The 23,112-nt window shown below is 37.4% G+C and overlaps 1 protein-coding gene across 3 annotated transcripts in view; it reads right to left on the bottom strand.

Annotated features, from left to right (window-relative positions):
- PDSS2 (decaprenyl diphosphate synthase subunit 2) overlaps window positions 1-23,112 on the bottom strand; it is a 125,855-nt gene that overhangs the window by 51,226 nt on the left and 51,517 nt on the right. For 2 of the 3 annotated variants that reach the window (XM_074819398.1, XM_074819399.1), the window contains exon 2: window positions 22,959-23,090. The exons of the other annotated variant lie outside the window; for it this stretch is intronic. In XM_074819398.1, the coding sequence (XP_074675499.1) occupies window positions 22,959-23,090 (132 nt within the window). The remainder of the gene's footprint in view (window positions 1-22,958; window positions 23,091-23,112) is intronic. 3 annotated transcript variants of the gene reach the window in all.

Raw genomic sequence — 23,112 nt, 5'->3', positions numbered from 1 at the left:
TAAGAGAATACCAGAATGTTGAGGCTGGAAAGGACCTCTGGAGGTCATATAGTCCAACTCAGCTGCTCAATCAGGGCCACCTAGAGACAGTCACCCAGGACCGCGTCCAGACAGCTTTTTAATATCTCAAAGGACAGAGACTCCACAACCTCTGTTTCTGTAAATAGGACAAGACAAATCGGCTCATTACCCTTTCAAGTCAATTACTATCTACCACTTAGCGAATACTTTTTTCCCCTCTTGCAGTCTTTGATAAGTACCTCAGACTTGTCCTCAGCTCTCTTCTTTTTCTGCCCTACTCTTTAGTTCATGAAAATCTTAATTCATAGATTCTTCTTGCCTGTGTTGTGTAAAAGGGAGCAGCATGGAAGTTGTCTCTTGTTTTTCTGCTCTTGACTCCTTGTTCCTCTACTTTTAGTACCAGTGTAACTAACTTAAATATCCCTAAAATGGTTGTTATAAAGTATCCCTTAGATTATGAGCTCCTCAAGCTGTAAACATCTTCCTAAAAAGTACAAAGGAAACACTAACTTCACAAGTAACTAAAAAAACTTCTTCAGCAGGGTCCATTGGAGCTATATTCATATATATATACCTATACATATATAGGACTGTGGCAACACCAGCTTGCTAGAAAATACTAGAAAAATGCAGAATTAAGTTATATAGACAATTAGATCCTGCAACAAATAAAACAAGTGCAATTTCTATTCTTCCTCTTTGCTCCCCTCCCCCACTGAAGGCACACAGATCATTGACATGTTTTGGTTAACTTTGATAAACTGCTGAGCAGACTTCAAGAAATCTTTTATATCTGCCCTTATAATCTAATAGTGTAGATGCAACATCCTGCTGCTGCGACACCAAAGTAAGGAATACAGGTTTTGTAGAATCACCACGCTTATACAGGCACCACATCTATAGAGAAAAATAAAGAACTAATGGAGAAACTTTGTAAATATGCTTCTATCTCAAAAAACGCATCTCACAGTTTTGTTTTGGATTAAAATTTCCTCTTTGTATGCCTTGGTGTCTGCATCATCACAGTATCACTGTTACTAATAGTCTTATTATGGAGATGAACATCCCATGCAGAATTCAACACAAATTTTAAAGCCTACACAAAACTATATGAAATGTTAAGTGGGATTGACAAAATGTTGAAAACAAATTCTGAGGGAACAAGATAAGTTTTGATAGTAAATTTCCTAGGCAAATTTTAAAAATTAATTTTGCAGTGTTCCTCACATCCTGAATACCCTCTTTGTTGTTTGTGTTATCTTTAAAGACTTCCAGCGATAAAACATTATCCACTACGATCTCTTTAAGAGTTGTTTTGACTTCAGTCACTAATTTCAAGTCCTAGTGTAAAAAGATATAATAGCATTTTGCAAAACATGATAAAATAGAAACATTAAATAGCACAATTGTATTGCTGTGAACAAGAGTACCTCAGCTTAAATACTCCTCTGCAACATTTGCGACGCAAAATCAAGCTTCCAGTAACAGCAAGAAAACTTGAGTCAGTTTACCTTTCATTATCAGCTGTCAGAACTACACTGGCTCTCTCAAAGGCTGATAGGTTACGCAAAGAACCATTTATTAATTTAAAATGTTAATAGTAGGCATAATATTTCACAGAAATGGACCAAAGACTTAAATTAGCCACTAAAATCCATGTTCTAAAGTGCAATAAACAAAGACAATGGAACTTACAGATCAAAAATTCATTAAGAACTCTTATTATTGAACCTTTGAATTAAAGCAACTAACAGTATACACCCAAAATGCGAACATTTTCTCTGTGACTGTCAATCCAATTGTTTCCCTTCAATACACAAAGGATTGATTTGGACGAAAAGCCTTACATTCAGGATTTAAAAAAAATAATAAATAGATCAAAAAATACCAGCATCCATTCTGTTTTAGTGACAACAATAATAATCTTTATATACCTATGAATCATAAAAATGAAATAGTTCTTAAGTGGAAAATTACACATGAAAAAGCATTAACTAAAGAATTAAAGTAATAATCTTAAGCACTGACAATGTATTTGGGCAGAACTCGGTACCCGATTTTACTTTTTTTTGTGACCAATGAATAGAAAGAAAAACTTGTAAAGGCAAGAAGGTACATACACTAAATTCAAGTTGATGCTGTGTGCTCTGGTCATTATACTGCATGAAGATAACCCACTTGGTTACAGAGTAAGAAAGGGCAGTGATTTTTACAGTTCTTTCTTCCATTCACCTGTCAAAGCCAATGCCATGGTTAATAAAACCACAATTAAAGGAACAAATAGCATTATGAGGATGGAAAGTCTAATTCTCATCTTCTGTGTATAGCCTCTTTTAACAAAAAAATTGAAGTGCAGGGGGAAGGTGTTTAAACCAGTCAACATGTATGGCAGGTGCTGTGGTTTCACTAAAAGGAAAAGCATTCAGGATAAAGCAGCAGACTTAAGCACAGCACCAAATATTTATTGCATGACCATGACTCATCTATCTGTTATCCAGCAGAAAATACCTATCCACTGTTATCCTTTAACAAGGTCAGAGACTAAGACTTCTGTGGTTTCTCCTATCTTGGTCACTAAGCTACTATAGGGGCATCTTCCACCTGAGGGATAAATGAAGTTGAAAGACATCAATTCTATGAAGTTTATAGAGTATGCTGTTTAACTGCACTCCTGTCAATCAATTTTTTAAAACTGGCTACCTATCTTACCTCTTTCATCGTCTTCCCTTCCAAGCATCATGAAGTTTTTGAAGTAAAACTTCTACCTATACTCCTTCATGTATTCTTCCTTCTTTATTTTTTAAAAGATCTCACATTTTCATTCTGTATCTCCCCCACCACTGAACATTGCTTAATTTCTTTTCCCCTTATTTTGTCTTAGTAAGCTCTTCCCTCAGCACATTATAGGATTTGAAAATGTTTTCTGATTTTTAGTGGGCAGACGCTTACTTGAATTCAGCAAGTCAGTTTCCCTAAGCGTTGTAGGTCACCACTGTGTCACTACTAACTGTGTAGCTAGGAGCCCTCAAGCCTTGGAGCCATCTGACTGCATCAGACTGCAAGCAATCCACATTTGCGTCATCATCTCCCATTATTAATAATTAATATTAGGGATTAATAATTAATCCCTAACTGGTGAACTTCAGAGTCTGAAGGCTCTGTCTGGCTTACTCCTACATTTGGCATTAGTGGCCAGTAAATAATAGTGATCACAACCTACAGCACAGCAAAATTTTCTTGTGCTGGATGACACCATCATGGCAACCCCCCTTTCAGACTGCACAGGCTAAAAGGAAAATATTCCCAGCCTGGAAACAAAAGCATCAATTCTGGGAAGGAGGTGAGAGAATCTAGACAAAGACCTGGTAAGAATCACTACCTCAAGTTCAGTTTAAAAAGAAAAAATGTTTATCAGAGAAGCCAGCAGAAAAATACCACCAGAATCAGTAACTCAGACTGATGTTTTCCAGGACTTGGTGGCAGACATGCAGGCTGGGAGCAATAAAGAGGAAGCCTGCACAGTAAGAGGTATCCAACCATTGTAAGATCCAGAAAATCAGTGAACCCAGCTGTGTGAAGAGATGAGGAGCAGTTGGGCCGGGCTGACAAGGTAAGAATCCAGATACACTCACTACAAAGACAAATCTTGTCCTGTTAAGACTTTTAATAGTGAGAAGGATGCAAAGGACATTCTGCAAGGGACAGGTATTAAAAGAACATTTGCATTGCTCTGATGTGAGACATGGTGTCAAACCTAAGTATGTTTTTTAAGACCCATAGACAAGGGTATAAGAAACTTAAATAGCTTCACATTGTACTTCAGCTATTACAGTTTTCATAAGCACTAGGAATTGTTAAAAAGGGAGACATCAATTACTTTTCCTTTTCTTAGAGACCCTTTCTACACTGCTAGAGAAGAAAACTAGACTCTAGACCTGAACCAGTACTTACATAAGTATTGGTAAAAAAATGTGGCTTTATGTTTTATGACTTTTTTTTTTAAAAAAAAGGAGGGTTGGCTAGCTTAACCTAACTAATCAAACCGAAGGAAAATGCAAGAGTATTCACCTGAAGAAGCAAAAATTAATAAGATATCTGGAAAAAGATTTATTGGAATATTTGAACAGTGAAGCTAAAAAAATCAGTAATAAAAATTAGAGCTACTCATTTATAAGCATACTGTCAAATTTATTAAAATCTGACTTTATTAAAATCACATACCATAATTCCCATTTTAAAGTCATTGGTTATCTCTATGGGAAGATTCATATTTCCAAAATGAAGTAAAGGTGTCAAATGCAATATTGTCTAATTAATAAAAGACAAGTTGAAATTCTAGTTGGTATCCGCTATAGATTATATTAACAGCTATGTAGACCATATAGAGTACCACACCAAGTCATAGCAAGAGTTAAGATGTTTACTTCTGTAAAGACCTACTTCTCTCCTTCTGTAAATAATGATGCAGATACTACAAAAGAATACTGAATACTCTGAATAATGTATATTGGCAATATTAATGTATTGTCACTGGCTTAAATTTCTAAAAGGAAATTTCCTAGCTCAAGAAATGTTGCATTCAACTTGAATTCTCTATTAAAAATTTAATTTGCTACAAAGAGTTCATATCAGAACTAAAAATTTAGGTACAAGTGAACGTGATCTCAGTACATTTGTTACGCGAAAACAATATAAGCAAAACCAGTATATGAACATGCTTTATAAATGACATATAATATTCAGAAACACATATTATACATGAGTGATATTTTCAATGATAAACCAAGCTGAACCAGTTAGATAAATGAAACAGAAAAATGTGAATATTTTGCTATATTCAGACCAAGAAGGCGTAATTCCCCAGTTAAAAAGACTAAGCTGATTAAAAACAAAACGCCAAAAAATCATGGCTTAGACAAAGCCAAACCAGCTATAATTCCTTTCTTCTTTAGCTCAAACTGGAAAACTGATAGCAACAAATGCAAATCAGAGAAACTAGACAAGGAAGAAAACTTGATAAAGGAACCAACGAAAAAATGCAGAGATGGACAGGGAGCTGAGCAAAGGCAATTTAGAAAGGAAATACTAAAAAACCTCAAAGCCAAGAAGAATTTTAAGAACTGGATTACCATTAGGTAAGGTTGGGCAGAAACATAACAACATAAAGGCAAGTGATTTTAGAAAGCCTGTTTTATTTTTAAGCAATGTATTTACACAACCAGATACAAATATCTTCTAGTCCAATAGTGATTAATAACATTCATGAGCAGCCGCGGTGCTTAAGATTTCACTGTTAGTAGGTCCGAAGAACTTGCACTCAGGAGAGAAGGCATCAGAAAAGGAATGACATAGCTGATAAACAGCAAAGAGAATGAATCATCCTCAAAACAGAGTCAACTGAGCTTGTTCAATATGCTTTACTCAAGTAGAAATATACATTGCAAAAAACCAAAAAAAAATCAATCACAAGATCTCAGCTAGAATTACAGAAAACAGACCATATACATATGGGACTAGGGACTCTTTCAGAAAGAAAACACTCAAGGTTTGGATAAGGGTGGAAGGAGGGTGAGGGAACAGATCATCCCAGATAATCATCTAAGATACAGGGTACCACTGTGGTCAAAAAGGCTAATAGGATGCACTGATTATTTAATGGAAGAATATTAGCAAAATTAGTGTTTCTGTCAACCCTGGGTTTCTGATGCCAGTAAAAATCATTACTGGGAAACTTCCTTCAGGAAGAATTTGGGAAAGCAGAAAAAAGTTGAGAAGAGTCATACTAACAATCAGAGTAAAGAAAAAGTGAGAAACTGAATTATTTCATGTAAGGAGAAGGCTGATACTGAATCTGTAGATTGACTTTGTCACAGCCATTTAAAGAAAGTTTAAGTATCTACACTACAGAAAACAAATTCAGGAGAAGAAAATACTCAGATTATCAAGCAAAGATAAAATAAGACCCAGTAGCTTGAACCTAAGCAAATCCAGATAAGAATAAGGTGAAGCCATCTTCCATAATCTATTACAAAGAGCAATGGTGGACTCTCCAACAATAGCACAATTGAAGGTAACACCTGATGAAATCTCATTTAAGCACAAGTATTAAAGCTGATTAAAGTTGGGGAAATCCTATGGCCTGTTTAGTATTGCAAGCCAATCTATCAAAATGATGTCTCTTAGTTATTCATGTATTCATGAACCGTAAAGCCAAGGGAAGGAAACTTTTCAGAAAATAAACAAAAGACAACTTAGATTTGGCATCAGATAACATTGGCCCCTGTATCTGAAAACTTACTATCGGCCAGAAGCCCATTTTCTTTTAAGGAAGTATAGATGCTTTCAGCATTGAGATTTCCAAATGCATTTATTTCAGCCACCTTATTTGGGAGAAATATCAAAACCAGAGCCACTTTGCCCATTACAGTTACCTTCCATTCCCATCACAGGAGCATCCAAAGCCACCAGCAGGCTGGGAACGCATTCTATTACCACAGATATATTAATTCTATCTTATGGCACATAGAGAATAAACATTTCAAAATTCATTTTAAGCAAGTTCTGCAAGAGGAAACAACCTACATTCAGGATTCACGTCTGTCTTCACACATTTAGGCATCCACATTGGTAATGCGATTTATTTGGTGCTGTACTAGCCTGGGAATACATACAAGTGTTCCCACAAAGAACAGGAGATAAAGAAAAACAGAGACCATCTACAAAATTATTTTATATATATAAGGGTGTGTATTTTACTTAAGTATACATATTTTCTTTAATTACAGTTTTCCATATAACCATTAGGGGGTTCTAGCCATGCAAGTCACATTTATTAAAGGCAGCATGTCAAATAAGAGTTGACAATTACAGGCTATATCAATACACATTATGCCAGATGGTAATGAGCCATACACAAAGGGCCAGCCATCCAAAATAATCACACCATTTTCCACAGAAATGTTGAAGAGGTTATGGTTTATTACACAGTGCTCATTAGATATACAGTGGCAGCATTAGCAATTTTTCCTTCATTTGTGTCTCATTTAAGACTCTGCCCCCACAAGCCCATTCAAATTAGTACACAAGGTTAAAATCATTATGGTCAGAGAGAAAAAAAAATTAAGTTGTATTTTTATTTTACAGTAATGGTGGATCAAAGGTCCCTGGAATCTATTATTCTCTCAACTATTATCTAACACAGGATACTAAAAAGAATTAAATTCACCGTCATTTGCTGTGAAGAAGGACAGCCTATTTTAAATGAGCAAACTCTGTATTACTTAATTAATAACACTAAGTGAAAACAACAGTTTGGTTGTGACACAAAGTGACAAGAGTCATAAAACTAAAAGTTGAAACTGAACTTTCAGCCTTGGCTTTGAACCTTCTCATCCGCTCTGCAATTTGCTGCTTTAACAACATGGAAATATTTAAGTGTCCAAAAGGCAACTCATCCTTCACAGCAGGTTGGAAAAACAATTGTCTCAAATAACTAGAGTGTCATCTCTCAGAAAACACCTGTAAGACGATTTAAAGTACATTTCTACCCAGCTGCATATATTGACTTCCAGCTAGAAAATGACTGTCGGAGACATTTATTTTCCTGCCTTTTTGTGTTTACAGAAGGTATATGGGTGAAGAGGCAAACGTGAAAATTTATCAGCACAACCAAGGCCATGTTTATCGCTTTAAAAACATGCCAATGTCCTCCAAACTACAAGTGACAGCCAGCATTTAGAAGTCAAAGACCTGTGAGAGAGAGGGAGGACTTGAGCACTGGACGTGCCACCTGACAACATGACTGCAGAGAACCATCTTTTCAGTCCAAGCTCCTCTTCTGAAGCATGCAGAGCATCACTCGGAAATCTGGGTCTCGCATCAAGGCAGCCACCCGACTCACAAGGCCAGGGTATCCTTACACCTCCTCCCTCGGCTGCTCCTGCTGAGCTATTCTGCTGTTACACAAAATGCTGAATTATTCATTCAGCCAGATGGCAAGAGAGTGAAAAAAGTCAGTCAGTCTCCCAAAGATTACGGGAGAGAAAGGTAGGACACCTGGACTCCAGTTCCTGCTCCACAAAGTTACTGGGAGGGAAACAACATTACCTACTTGGGCATTCCTGACCTAGGTGTCCTATATCCCTGTGTGAAGAGGATTTTTCCGAAAATTCAGACAGAAGAGTACTGGGGATTTGTATCCTTTCAAATATTTGAGGGAGCCAAACCTGGACTTCCCGCATCCTCAGTGAATGCTCAGTCAGTGGCTAAAGCACATGGAGCACTGTTACCAGCACATCTCCAGTTTGGGAATCCCACCTAGATAATTTCCTAGTTAAACTAGCCAACAAATGTTGGCTTATCAGTGTTTTGCAATTGTTTGAAAGATAAAAAGCATGTTTATTTATTAGGGTCTTAAAAAAAAAAAAAGAGCTTACAAAATTAAAAATAATTCCATTAGTTCCAGGCAATGCAAGTCTATGATAACTGAGCAGGTACTCTGATAACTAAATACAGTAAACAGTTTTCTATCAACAATATTTTGCATCAAGTTCATTCTACTACCTGTCATTTGCACAGTTCATTTTATTACTGACAAAACTACTTACCCCAACAAGGTGGCATTTTTGAAGGCAGACACCATCAAATATGAAACAAATGCAAGCCCCTGATTCATTATAAAATCCAAAGGGCATCAGGCTAATTTAAAGGTCTAAGCAGAACATAGCAAGCATTATGGAGAAGTTTTAAATAGTTATTTTCACACTAAGTTTTCAGATAATTCAGAGTAAGTTTAAATTCTGTAATGTTATTTCAAAAATGAAGACCAGTGGCCAATTCCAAGAAGGCTGATCACAAGCAAGCCCACCTATGCACAATTACCAGTGGTCTGGAAACAACAGAACCACAACTGTTTCCTTAAAACAGCAGTACTACATTTTTAAAAATGGAACGTAAAGATAAGTCATTTGAACCTGATGGGGTAAAAGAAGAGCAAGCCAGAAGAGTCTAAAATGGAGCTAGTACAAAGGTCTTCTTTTTGGCTTACTGAAGTGAGCAAGTTGCAGCTATTGTAAACAGGAGTCTAAAAAATGCAAGATAGGAGATGATCAAAAGCTTTGGCAAGCTGCTGTAGCATGGCCTTGGAAGAAATGGGATGGGTAGGATACACAGTGCAAGGAAAGACAGTAAGACTCATAACTGAATAAGGTATATTGATGAAAAAACTCAAAAGATGAGGTATGAACTAAAAGATTAATTTGTGGATTGGATGACAGTGCTATCACCAAAGCAGAAATCAAAAGGAACATGATGATGGAGAAAATAATGTATTTTGTTATGGAAATGACCAAAATTCCTTCCTTTTATGATGGCAGCACGTGTCAGCCAGACTACTTATGGAACGGCTAGGCACCACATGGATGCCCATCCATCCAGGATTACCCATATTTGCTCTATAGGCCCTCAACAAGTATCCTTCAATTATCTCTCATGCATCTATTCCATAACAAATTTTGTATCATGGTTTAAAAATAATTTTGACTATTCTATGTTTTATTTAACCAAAATATTTAATTACTTGCACTAAAACCAAGTGCAAGGATATGAAGGGAAATAAAGGTCTCACTTGCAGGTAAATGGAAGAAACAGGCTACTAACAATTAATTTTATTAACATACTTTCTCTTACCTTATATTAGCTCTTTCTCAGTCCCTCAAGACTTTGAAGCATGGCTATCATTTTATTTGCAATGACTATGGGAGACAGTTTGAACCAACATAACAGAAATTCCCATTCCTGTGTACTGTCAACTATGCAGAGACCGCCAGCATGACTTATCACTCCAAATGTTTCTCTGATATATCTCTGAAGAGTTTGTCTGTAATTGTATTCAATGTAGCTGAAAGTTAAGGTGCAGCAACCTTGACATTAAAGCTCTGCTACTAATGACACTTGAAATACACAGAACCTTTTTATGTGAGAGAAAAGAAGGTAACCTTTTTTATGCAGTGAAGAACAAACACCTGATAAATGAGCAGTCCTGTTAAGAGAATAGATTGTTCATATGTCTAACTGCACAGGTAAAAGGCATTAAAAAATAAAATGTGAATCACCAGAATACAGTGTACCAGACAGAGTTGGGGTTTACTTTATATCTATGAAGATATATTTATCATGCTTATACAAAGCATACTGTATATTCTGAAATACCAATAAATATCCAACTCAGAGAAAAAAAAAATCCAAACATACACTGCTTGCACAACCACAGATATCCCATACTATCAAGGAAGCCTGTCCTATTCTGAGCAGCTGTAACTGCATTTACATTAGTCAGCAATTAAAAGTATGGTTACCACACCTGCTCTCCTCTCCCCTCCTGAACTTTCAATGTTCAGAACTGGATAGGGACATTAATACTGTATATTAAAATGGTTTATTATAGGAATGTTTTTGTTTTTCACAAAGCAGAAGTATGCAGCAGATGGATATTGCCTGCCATGTACAAGGAACGAGACTAATAGCTAAAGGGAGACGGCAGGCTTCTCGGAGACCTTGCCCCTCACACCAGGTGTGTTGACAGAATCGCCAGCAGGGAAAACATAATAAACCTTTTGGAGCAAGGCAATGACTGCTGCTTCTGGGACTATATCAGCACAGTAACAAGCATTTGGTGCTGCTGCTGTCTGCAAAGTTTTATCATTATTATTAGTATATATTTTATGCAAATGGAGTATCACATGATATTGAGAAAACATGTCTTTTGATAAAAAAAAAATCTACCTACTGTTATACCATTGGCATAATTTCCATCTATTTTTCCTTATTTACAGCAGCTCTATAAAGTATCTGAAAATCTCATGCTTTCATTTATATTTTTTTTCATCCCAGAATGATTCAATCTATACATTTTAATAAAGGATAAAATGACATCAACCAATTCAAGCAACATTAACACCAAGTGAGTGATTGTGGAGAGACAGCTATATGCTAATAAACCACTTTCAAGAACAAAATTTCTGCAGAATTCCTACCTGAGTCCACAAAATAGGATCATTTATTGATTGCAGCCACTACTGTAGTTTTGCTAAAATTCAGTTTGCTGACTGGAACAGCACATTAATTTAGCTGAACTTTTCATACTAGTTTTGTTGCATGGATATCAGAAGCCAGAATGAAATTTCATCTATAAGGGACTGAAGTAAGCTTTCCACAGAACACTGTTTTAGTGAAACACAAAAACTATGAGAAAGAAATCAGAAATACTGTACAGTATCTGAAACTTTCTTATGGTTCTTCCCTTTCTGGAAGTATTAGATCCATAATTTATTTGGCTGCATCTTCTCTTTCCACAAAAATTTACACAAATTTAGCCAAGTCTTTGAAAAAATTAAAAACATCAAGTGCAAATACTTTAATGGACTTCAACAGTTGGGCAATCAAGCTCCCAAAAATCTCATGTGCACTGAACATGCTCCATGATCACGCTGTCAGTGCTGATCATAAGTTTTCAATTGCTGCAAACCCTAGAAGAAAAAAAAAAAATCATCTTTCTGATTTCTCTTTTGACTGCCTAAGCACCTTCTCAAATACAACAGTTAGAATACCATGTTGTATTCATATCCTTGAAATCTTTATCCCTAATTCTCTCCTTATTCCTCTTCTCAAATCACTGATCACTGTCATCATACATATTTCTAGTAACTTAAACTCAGAATACAACCATTACCTCCAAATCTAGACGTGCTAGTCTTGTAATCCATCCATACCTAAAACCTTTTATTAAGTAACAATTTAACTTTCCTCTTAATTTAATAGCCAAGGTGCAGCATAACACGGACTATTATTCTCCATTCCAATCTACTGAAATACCATCTCATGCCCATTGAAAATGTTTCTGCAGAGATGATTCATTTTTATTAATGAGTCATCTCCATCAGGTTAATTCCTGCTGTTGTTACTTAGTAATTTCTCTTCCACTACTGCATCAAATAAAAAAACCACTTTGCTTGTGAAGATGATGTACCATATGAAGACGTCAGCATGCACTTTCTACTTAAAAAGGACTCAGTCCAAAAATTTGTTTCTCCTAATCCAGCTGTCATCCCTTGAAGAAAATTCAGTTTCTGAAATAAGGAATTTTTGATTTGACATTCTTTTCCAGAATTCAGCTTAGAACCCTTTTTCCCCACATTCAAAAAGAAAACAAACTAACACAACAACAACAACAAAAAAAACCACATGAAAGGTTCTTAAGCAATCTTCTCTTGCCTCTCTTCCTGTTTTTCATGCCAAAGAAGATTTATTACCTTGAACAATCCCAGCTATAGCACTACAATAAGTGGTAACTTTTCTCTCTTTCCTTGTATTTTCCTTACCTACCTGCTATCTGTATGTACTCACACATCCACCTTTGTATTGGAATATATTATAAATAACCAAGCTTCTCTGTCCAGCAACACAATGCCCTGTCTACACCACCAGCAATAATATGCTGCACTTTTCTTAACTATTGTTTGCCTTAGAAGCATCTCAGAGCTGTCAAATTCCACACAAAAATCTACTGAAAGTTAAAGGCCAGATACCAGTGAAGTGCTAAGAAATATTAATTCACTTAATGTATAATGCGATCAGGGTCCAGAACATGCCACTATTTCAAGTGGAAGAGAATGGATGTTGTATAGTCATTATACAGTCTCATGAACTCTAAGCAAAAAACGATGCCTTCTGAGCTAGGAGGGCATCATTCATTAGCAGTCAGGCCCACTCTTATTTATACTCAACCCCAAAAAAATCTGTTACCACCAGAGAAACAACATATTCCCCACACATATCCAAATATGCCAAAGATCAGTACATATTTTTATATACATATAATTGTGGAGTATAACGAAGACCTTCTCGACTTCACTCCAGCAGATGAAAAATTTTGTAGCATCTTCAGTTACATTATATCAGAGCACTGACTGAATGATATTTAGAAAATAAATTCATTGGTACAATAAGCCTTGTAATACTTAACTTCATATTGCTACAATTTTCCAAGTATTGCAGAAATTTGTATTGAAACTGCATAATTGCTTTGTAAAATTTGTCAAGGGAGAAGTTAATAGGTTGTGCCTGGGAAGAGGACAGCTGGTACTTCAGTAGATGGGAAAGCACAGGAGATATTTTGGGACTGTAGGACAAATAAATTACACAGATACAGTTACTTAAGAACTTGGTGTGAAGCAATTGGTCATATTGATATCATAGTTCTGAGGGATACGCAGTCTCCAGAGCTGTTGTGTGCTTTCAGCACAGCACTGGATTGTGCTTCGGTGATGGCTGGAAATTTTTCTTCACAAATAATTTTTTTTTTTTTTAAAGAAAATTTGAAAGTTCTCAAATAAAAATTTGTTGCAAGGGAAAGATTTTACAGCAAACCACCAAAGAACAGCTCTGGCAAAGTGCTCTGGTGCACGGAGATGCTGTGTTAGTTCCAGTTACCCACAGGTCACCTGGCCTTTCTTTGAAAAGTTCCCACTAGGGTGAAGGCAGGACTTTGTTGCTCCCACAGGTGCTCCTGGCCCACTGCAGAATTTCATCAGTGCTGCTCTGATTTGGTACGCTATGCTGCACATCGTGGCAGTCCAGTACTTACTTCATAAGCAATGGGAGGAGGAAGCTCCAGAGAGGGTGGGCTGGACAGACAGGCAGACAACAGGCAGCATTACTGTTTCTCCAAGGTAAGGCATCACTACTGTGCTGTCTATGATACTGAAAATTACTTCATTTTTAAAAACCAAACCAAAACTCCTTTGTAATGTACATACTGAGTTTACCTTGCTCAGCTATCTAGTGCTACACAGACTTTTTTAACAAGATTTGAGTCCATATCCCTGCACATTAGCTTTAATGCAGTGCCTTTTGATTTATTCTACAGCATAAGGAGAGGACCTTTTCTTAATTCAACACATAATTGCTGTACTTGCATATGCTGCGTATGCTGAAAACAATAAAATGTTAATGACAAAAAGTACTGGTTGTAATGAATTAGTAATATTGTTAGATTTGTATTTGGAGTTGATTTTTATTGTTGTGGGTGGAAGATGATCAATAGAAATGTGTAATCAAGTTGTATGTGCTTTTCATCTCCTGAGACTCGTCTTGTAAATGAGAAGAATCTCCTCACAGGATTTATCCTGAAGAGCAAAAACTAAACAGAATAATTTAGAATAATCGCTTAGATTTCCTCTCACTAAAAGCTAAGGGAAAGCAAGGATTGGGAAACAAAATTATACATTTCTTAAAGATTATAAAAGACACTACTGTTCATATTTTGAGATACTCATCTTTCAAACAAATACTTTTGTCAAGAGCATCATACTTCTTAATGTACTTAGATATTGAGTATTTTAGAACCATGCATTTTCTTTATCAGTTAATTAGCTAAGCTTTCAAAGTACACGCTAGTTGGGATACTGCACCTTCGCTGAAAGCCAGCCTTCCCAGAAGACAGGAATAAGAACAGTAAGTCCCAAAGGAAATAATTTTTATGATAGAGTTCTAATGTGCCCCAGTAAAGGTGAGGATTGATTGTTATGGCCTATTGTTACTATAATTAGAAGTCAAACACCAATTAGCAGTTCCATTAATAAGATTAATCTCTGTAATATCTGCAGCTGAGACCCAGGGCTTATGTGCAATAAGCCAGTGTGAATTTAAAGTGCAACAGCTATTCTGCACTAAAACTCCCAGTTTGAATACTTACACCAGACAAAAGAAAAAAGCTCTGCCACCTTTGAATTTTGAGTTCCTACATACACGACCAGTCTCACTACATCTTTCTTATTTCTTGCTTTTTATTTTGTTTAAACATGTTCTATCATGATTTACATCACTGATGGGGATAGGTGCAATGCAGCATGAAGTCTCCCCAACTGTGGTTCACAGCCACTCCCTCTGCATTGCACCAGGTCAGGGTAAATCTAATTTAGTTTTCCATTACAAGTAAACTCAGACAAGTAGTAATGGAAAAAACCCCCAACTTCTTACAAATATGGAAGTACTCTTCACATGACAGGAGCCCATGATAAAGTTAGGTATTATTTATTTACTTCAAAACATGAAAGTAAGAAACAGTCAAATCCAATTTTCCCAGTTAATACACTATACAGTTCAGAGTACAGAAACTGAAAGAAGGGCAAGGTCTGAAAATAGGGTGAAAAGCCACATACTCATGCTCTTTGTATTTTTGTAGGTACCAAAATCATTATCTGTATGATCATTCTTTGATTTTATTTCATCTGAGTTTTGTCCTTTACAATAACCCTCAAACAGAATTTGTCCACAGATAAACCTACAACATGCAAGGTAGAAAGAAGACTTTTATAAAATTTAGTAGCAAACAGGTCAAGATAACCTCTAAGTGTCACTTACACTGTAACAATACAATTAATCTCACCTTCACCAAAATTTAGTCATGTTTGCCATGGCTTACTGGCCAAGAAGCTTTATAATGGATTTGCATTTTCCTTTCTTACTTTTAAAGGGATACTATCTGATTTCTTTGTGTAGAACTATTAATTCATTGAATATAGATTTATGTGGAGACACATTTCAGTTGGAAAGCATGTAAACAATTATTAAATATTACAAACATCTTTAGGCTTCTCTATGGTAGAAAAAACTTGCTGGCAAAACTTTACTGCTGAGCTGAGCAAGTGAAGATACAGCTTACACAGTAAAAGACCTCTTTTGCCAAAGTAACATTTACCTGTTTCTAAATCAGAAGATAGCCCTTTGCTATTGTAGTCAGCTACTCCAAGTGGAGATGTGACAACCTTCTGAGTGAAGAACAGCATTATCATCTCTCAGTTGTTTGGTCACATTCACAAGGACAGGACAGAGGCTATTTGCCAATAATTGGAACTCCCAGGGAATGCAAAGCCCAAGGTGCACATATTCCTTGTGGAGTATTTATTCCGTTTATCACTCAAAGTGGAACACCTTTTACATTTTCTCAATCTCCAGAGAAGGTGTGCTCACACCTCATATGCTATTATGCTAAATACACGAAGCAGAGTATCAGAGCCCTCTCAACCATAAAATCCCAGTTCAACAGCAGTCCAGGACACATGCAGAAGTAAAGTCAACAAACCAATGTCCATTTGTGTAAATTTGTGCAGACTGCAAGTCTCAAAAGCATACTATAACAAGTATATAACCTCTGCACTTTTGACAATGCTAGTCTATATTTACCTTTACAGACTGAAGATGTCCAAGCATTGTCATTCACATAGCTTCAGTTCTCTGGAGGCAGCCTGACTGCCTTTCATGCATACAGCAATCAAAGACTGCTCTAACAAACACAGCAGCACCTCTGTTACACCTCCCATGACATGGGTTTTGGAGAAAGAACAGATAGAACTGCAGATGGTGAGCTGTCACCTATGAGAAATAGAAGAGATTCCTAGTGTCCTCACTAACACAAAGCAACTTTGGGTGGCATATCCTTAAGACAAACAAGACCTTCATGCTTCTGTTCTCATAATAAGCCTTGACACAGCCCATGTTATTAATTCTGAAAATCTTGGGATGGAAAGTTCTTTGGATATTGCAGCTCTCAAATGACCTTAAGAACACCTAACAGGCTAGATTATGCCAACATCAGTGCGACCTCTTGTGAACTACATATTCATGAATGCACACCAACTACAGCATTAAACACAGAGCGTGAGGCTAAAGGCAGGGGGTAGAAAGTTTACTCATCTGTTTAAAACACATTTTGATTATCACTTCGTGAAAAAGACTATGTTCTTGAAAGACCTGACCTTCATGAAGAAAGCTAGATTAGTCTGACCTCATTGCTGACTCTGCTTTGAGCAGAAGGCTGGTCTACAGACCTCCCAAGATCCCTATGAACCTAGATGTACTATCAGCAGCATCTGGTTTACCCTGAAAGGAAAGTAATGGAAGACTGAACTTTCTCTGAAGATGACATAAAGCTCTTTGTCATCCAGGAGAAGGAAATTAAGTTAAGGTAAAGCTTGGTTTTCATATCTAGGAATGAAAAGCTGGGAGTAAGCTAGATGGAACTGCAAAGGGACAGAGCCTGATGAGCAAAGGACCCATCACCATAACAAGCAGTCAGCATCTGCTGTTAGCTTCCACTTAAATTGGGCTTTTGTTGGAAGCAGCATCGATGCTGGTTCCAAAATCATTACTAAAACACTAAGTAAAATGAGTATATGTTCACGATTACTGTCACTACAGTAATACAACCACTATTCCAAGAAGCAAGAAGAATTCTGATTCAGAGACAAGTTTATCCAGTGAGTAGCTGCTTCTTGTAGGAAAGCATGTTCATCTTGCAAGAGATGAGTTCCTGGAGCTTTAAAGGTCAGCTCCATCATTCTCAGAGAGAAGAGGCAGAGACAGAGTCTAGTATTGATAGTACCAATCCAGCAATGTTTGCTCGATTTACCAGATTTTAGTACAGATCTGAAATAGTACTTTCTATATTCCACTCTACACACACATATACACACACTTGCTGAATTTGGTAGAATAAGTAGGTCTTTGCTTGTCAATGACCATAGGATCCACCAGTGTGAATGCACTGGCAGATCTGATTGAAAAAAAGGTATTTTTTTTTAAACCTCTGACAAGCATCCAAGGAAATCTGCAAAGCTGATTCAATGGCTAGAGGGTATTTTTGAAATTGGCACTAATGGCAAAAAAAAAAAAAAAAGCATGAGAGAGAAGAAAATAACTTGCTGTATTAGAGCCAAGGATATTGAGGCCTGAAGAGATAGTGTAAGTTTGTTCTTTGGTGTCACTTGCATTTTAAGCTGCAATATAGAGGCTACGTCAAGGAATTCATTACTCAATATAAAGCCAAGGAGATTCCTCGGTCCCCAGCCAGTAGTGTCTGGTAGTACCAGACATGAACAGAAAAAGATATCCCTTTGGCTATTTAGTGAGAGGACCCAAACCAGTCTTGGTATCTTCAGCTGTAAGAATCTAGCTCCAACTCTGAAGCACAAAGCTGTGAGTGTTCAGAAACCACATGATCCTGGAGCTTCAATTAAAAACCCCACTTCCAGCAGCAAAGTAAAAGAACAGCAAGCTGCATACTTGGCTATCCAAATGAGTTTTGCTCTAAAAGAAGGCAACAGAGAGGAGTGTCAGACTCTAGTATAATTACCAGTTATGAAACGCATCTCAAAGCTCTTATGAAGCTTTTATGAAGCTCTAGGATCCTCTGTCACATCTAAGGTGTTCTCTGTTACTATTAACATGATAAATTATCATTAGTTAGATTCTGCCTAAACCCAAATGTGAGTTTTGCTTTCTCTTTGGCACAGGAGTAGGAAGGAGTTTCAAGGGAATATGGGATGCACGCTTTTCTTGAGTACAGGCAACGACATCAACCCTTACATGATACTGCTTGCATACTCTGTACTGAGCACTACACTTCATCATTACGTTTGCAATGCTTCTGTAGCCAAGGAAATATTATGCTAAAGGCTAAGAGACCAGCCGAAAGTTTAAACTTTAGGAAATCTGTCCAGCAGCTGAAATAGAGCTGTTTATCATGCTGCTACTTCTCTTCATCCTCTTCTGGGATCACTGGTGCTGAGCTGGAAGTAAAGCCAGGTTCTTTTCCCCGCCAACAGGAATAAAGTCAGGTTGCTGGCAACATGATAGAAAGGTGGCTGCACAGAGTAAAGCATGCCAAGCAGCCTTTAGAACAATTCCCCCCTTATCTTCAGCATGGCTCATAACACAAACAGCAGTTACTATGATACTCTTGCATACAATGACCCCCACACCCCCAGCTTAACGCGGGCAGATCACGTCTCCTGCAAATTATGAAGTGCAAAAGCTGGAGGCAATGCCGGCCAGAGGCAGCACCATATAACTACACTAGCCCTGTTCCTGTAACTACCTAAATTGTAATCCTCATTATTCTGGAAAAGATTGCTCTCTGATAGCAGGCATCACTTTTGTTCCATTGTGTACCAGTAAAAAACAGATGCCAGCTAAGCAGCTAGCTAATCTATTTTTATACATTTAGGTCAATTGTCCCCTGAATTGACATATCTAGAGAACAGGAGAATAGGATAAAAAAAATATTTTTGCTATTCCAAATTCAGCTCTTAGTGTCTTTCTGTTTTAATTATAGCTATTGTATTGCTTGCTTATATTGTGATTCAAGAATATGAAACAGGGAGAAGTTACACAGAACATGCCAGATTCCAGAATGAAAAAGTCCACCATGTTTTTTTGTGGTTTTCTACATTAAATAATTATTGCATTGTTACATCTTCCTGGTCACAAATTGTACATTCAGTGTAGCACCAGATATAGCCGACTGATGTAACCTGGCTATCCACTGTGGGACTGAATATTTAAAGAGAGCACAAGAGCTGGTTCCAACACAAACAGTGGGAAAAGAACGACTGGGCTGGTGCAATCACTGACAAGTACTGGAACAACTTAGCTCATGCTCGGATTTCAGGAATGCAATTAATTAATCACTACTAAGTACCCTAAACTCAAGTGAGCCATATCTCAGCTAATAGTCCACAATATAACGTTCACAGCACCTAAGTATCAGGCAATGAAGATGCTCATTACAGTGCCAGAAGTAATATTTCCAGCAAAATATTACATATAAAGATGAAGTAATTATATGGCATGGCAACAAAAAGAGCTGTATAGTTTACAGCTGAGCTGAAAATCTGCAAGAATCTATTTCCAAAAAATACTCGCCAAAGCTGGAGACATATATGAACAATAAAGGATTAAGTGTATTTCTTCATATCACTGAGGGATATATTTGCCTCTGATATGTATGTCTAATATACACACCATATATAATTACATTGTAACCAAGATAACAGACAGAAATGTACTAACGGAAAATGATGTCCTTTTGTTCTCATTTGGGAGAAAGCAGTTTGTAAAACACTATTTATAATACATAAAACAATCACAAAAGCCATTTAAGATCACAACTTTACAAGCTGCCTGTTCTCTTACCCTTATACAATGGAGAAATCAAAATCAGACTCACATTTAAGAGTTTATTTGGAAAAGTACCTTACATAAAGAAATGAGTCCAAAGCCAAAAGCAAAGCCCACGATGATTTCAGTGGTGGGCAAGAACGGGCCACTATGGCACAAAACAAAACAACGCACTGGCATTCCCCTAGCGTGCATCACTTTGCTCGTATTTATGTCATGCTACAGACTTAAAGTGTCATTGAAGATCCATTTAAATTAACAACTCCATAGTTATCACTTTTGTAGACAGTAATGAACCTTAAGTGAACCTGTGTGGGCGTATTCAAAGCTGCTTCATTTTTGGAGTACCTTTGTAACTCTGAACTAGATATTATAATGGCTATTGACTTGCTCAAACTTAGATTATTAGGCTAGATTTTCAGCTGGTTTGAACTGGCATAGTTCCAATGATGTCCATTTACACCAAATGGCTCATTATTAATTCAAGGTCTTGTTTGCTCCTTAATGAATACTTCCACTAGTCACCTTCCCAATGGCAGCTTTAAACACTCAAACGTTACCTCCATAGTCAGAATCATCATACTCAAGAACTTAGTTATCAAAAAATAAGCTTTTTCTCTCCTTTTATAAGGCATACTTAAGGTAAACTTTTTTAATCATTTACAAAACAAACTAAAATACCTCCTGTGCCATAATTAACTAACGAGAATTATGCTTTCATACCGCATCATTTGCATATAAATATAAAAATTTTACAACCCTAAGGGGGCATTAAGAATGAAACGAGAATGGAATTAAACACCTAAAGGGACAACACAGCTCTCCATAACAAGCCTCTTTTATAGTCTTGTCTTTTTTCTTACCTATTGTTATTTCTGTCTGCACCCATTCATACATATTTACCTTCTCTGTTATTTTAAGATGCTACATATATTTTCACATCTTTATTTGTTTGGTCTTTTCAATTTTACCATGCTATCTTTGCACTTTTAAAACAAATCAGGTTATAAACACATCACTAAGTTTATGCATCTTCATTTAATAAATCACAGTGGTCAGAAACACAATTAACTGAAAATACGACAGTCTGTTTCCTCAACCAAGCAATGCTCACAATTTTTCAAAAGGATTTCAAAAATTCACATTTTACAATTTTTCAACCAGATCCCAGTTATTCAGTGGTACAGTAAACTGTCAAATATACACAGAATCATCTAGGTTGGAAAAGACATTGAAGACCATCTAGTCCAACCATTAACCTAACACTGACCATTCTCAACTACACCATATCTCTAAGCACTATGTCAACCCGACTCTTAAACACCTCCAGGGATGGGGACTCCACCACTGCCCTGGGCAGCCCATTCCAATGCCTAACTACCAGTTCTGTAAAGAAATACTTCCTGATATCCAGTCTAAACCTTCCCTGGTGCAACTTGAGGCTATTACCATTTGTCCTATCACTTATTGCTTGGTTAAAGAGGCTCATCCCCAGCTCTCTGCAACCTCCTTTCAGGGAGTTGTAGAGGGCGATGAGGTCTCCCCTCAGCCTCCTCTTCTCCAGACTAAACAACCCCAGTTCCCTCAGCCGTTCCTCGTACGACATGTGCTCCAGACCCTTCACCACCTTCGTTGCCCTTCTTTGGACACGCTCGAGTAATTCAATGTCCTTTTTGTAGTGAGGGGCCCAAAACTGAACACAGTAATCGAGGTGCGGCCTCACCAATGCCGAGTACAGGGGTAAGATCACTTCCCTGTCCCTGCTGGCCACGCTATTTCTGATACAAGCCAGGATACCATTGGCCTTCTTGGCCACCTGGGCACACTGCTGGCTCATGTTCAGCTGGCTGTCAATCAACACCCCCAGGTCCCTCTCTGACTGGCAGCTCTCCAGCCACTCCTCCCCAAGCCTGTAGCGCTGCTGGGGGTTGTTGTGGCCCAAGTGCAGCACCTGGCATTTGCCCTTACTGAAGCTCATTCAGTTGGCCTTAGCCCATCGCTCCAGCCTGTCCAGATCTCTCTGCAGAGCCTCCCTACCCTCGAGCCGATCAACACTCCCACCCAATTTGGGGTCACCTGCAATCTTACTGAGGGTGCACTCAATCCCCTCGTCTAGATCATCAATAAAGATGTTAAACAGGAGTGGCCCCAAAACCGAGCCCTGGGGGACACCACTCGTGACCGGCCACCAACTGGATTTAACTCCATTCACCACAACTCTTCGGGCCCAGTCATCCAGCCAGTTTTTTTATCCAGCAAAGCAACCACTATGAAGGAGAGCAACCACTATTTTTGATTACTATTGTTACTAGTATTAAGTAATTTAGTTTAAATAGTTAAAAAAAGGAACTTGATGAAGCTGAATTATCTCGGTGAGAGCCTAAGGATCTTAATGGTAGGCTCAGTAGTTCTGCTGTGACACATGGAAGGTAAAAACTTTATACTGCTGTTTCATGGGAAAATATCCTTTAGAGGGGCCATAGCAAAACATATGTGCTCAGTGAAAACAATTGGTATTCCACAAGACTGGCAATCTGACTGAAATTTCTAGTAAGCAGGTGTACCTGAGTAACACCTGAGTGACTCAAAATGAAAATACTCTATAAAAAAATATTTTCTAGCATCTTTACTTTTTTGATTCCAAGTACCTCTTAACATAAACTTTCAAATAACTATCTGGATCCAAATGTTTGTAACTTGGTTGTGCCCAAAGCCACAATTAAGATACAGGCATGGATATTATAAGAGCTATACAAACATGTGGAAAACTTACAATAATCCTGAGGAACAAAGTTTTGTGATTAGGTAAGTACCGATTTTCCTTAACAGCTGAGCAGGCCATTTAAGATGCTCTGATACCACCAAGAAGTTGCCCATCAAATGTACCTTGGTGTACCTTGCTAAAGAAAGTTACTACATACCTGGAATAAATTCCACTGACCATGTTGTGCTGGAAAGAGAGTTCTTCAGTGCTGGGTCCAGCAGCTTTGGAAATAAGCAATACAACCAAACCTCGCATCTGTAAATTATTTCGGCTATCGTACACAAAACCCCTGCAAAAAGGAAGAAAAAAAA

The sequence above is a fragment of the Strix aluco genome, chromosome 3 (assembly GCF_031877795.1).
Source record: "Strix aluco isolate bStrAlu1 chromosome 3, bStrAlu1.hap1, whole genome shotgun sequence".
Taxonomy (NCBI): Eukaryota; Metazoa; Chordata; class Aves; order Strigiformes; family Strigidae; genus Strix; species Strix aluco.
Note: the sequence above shows the minus strand (reverse complement) of the source record. Positions and strands in the feature narration are given on the sequence as shown.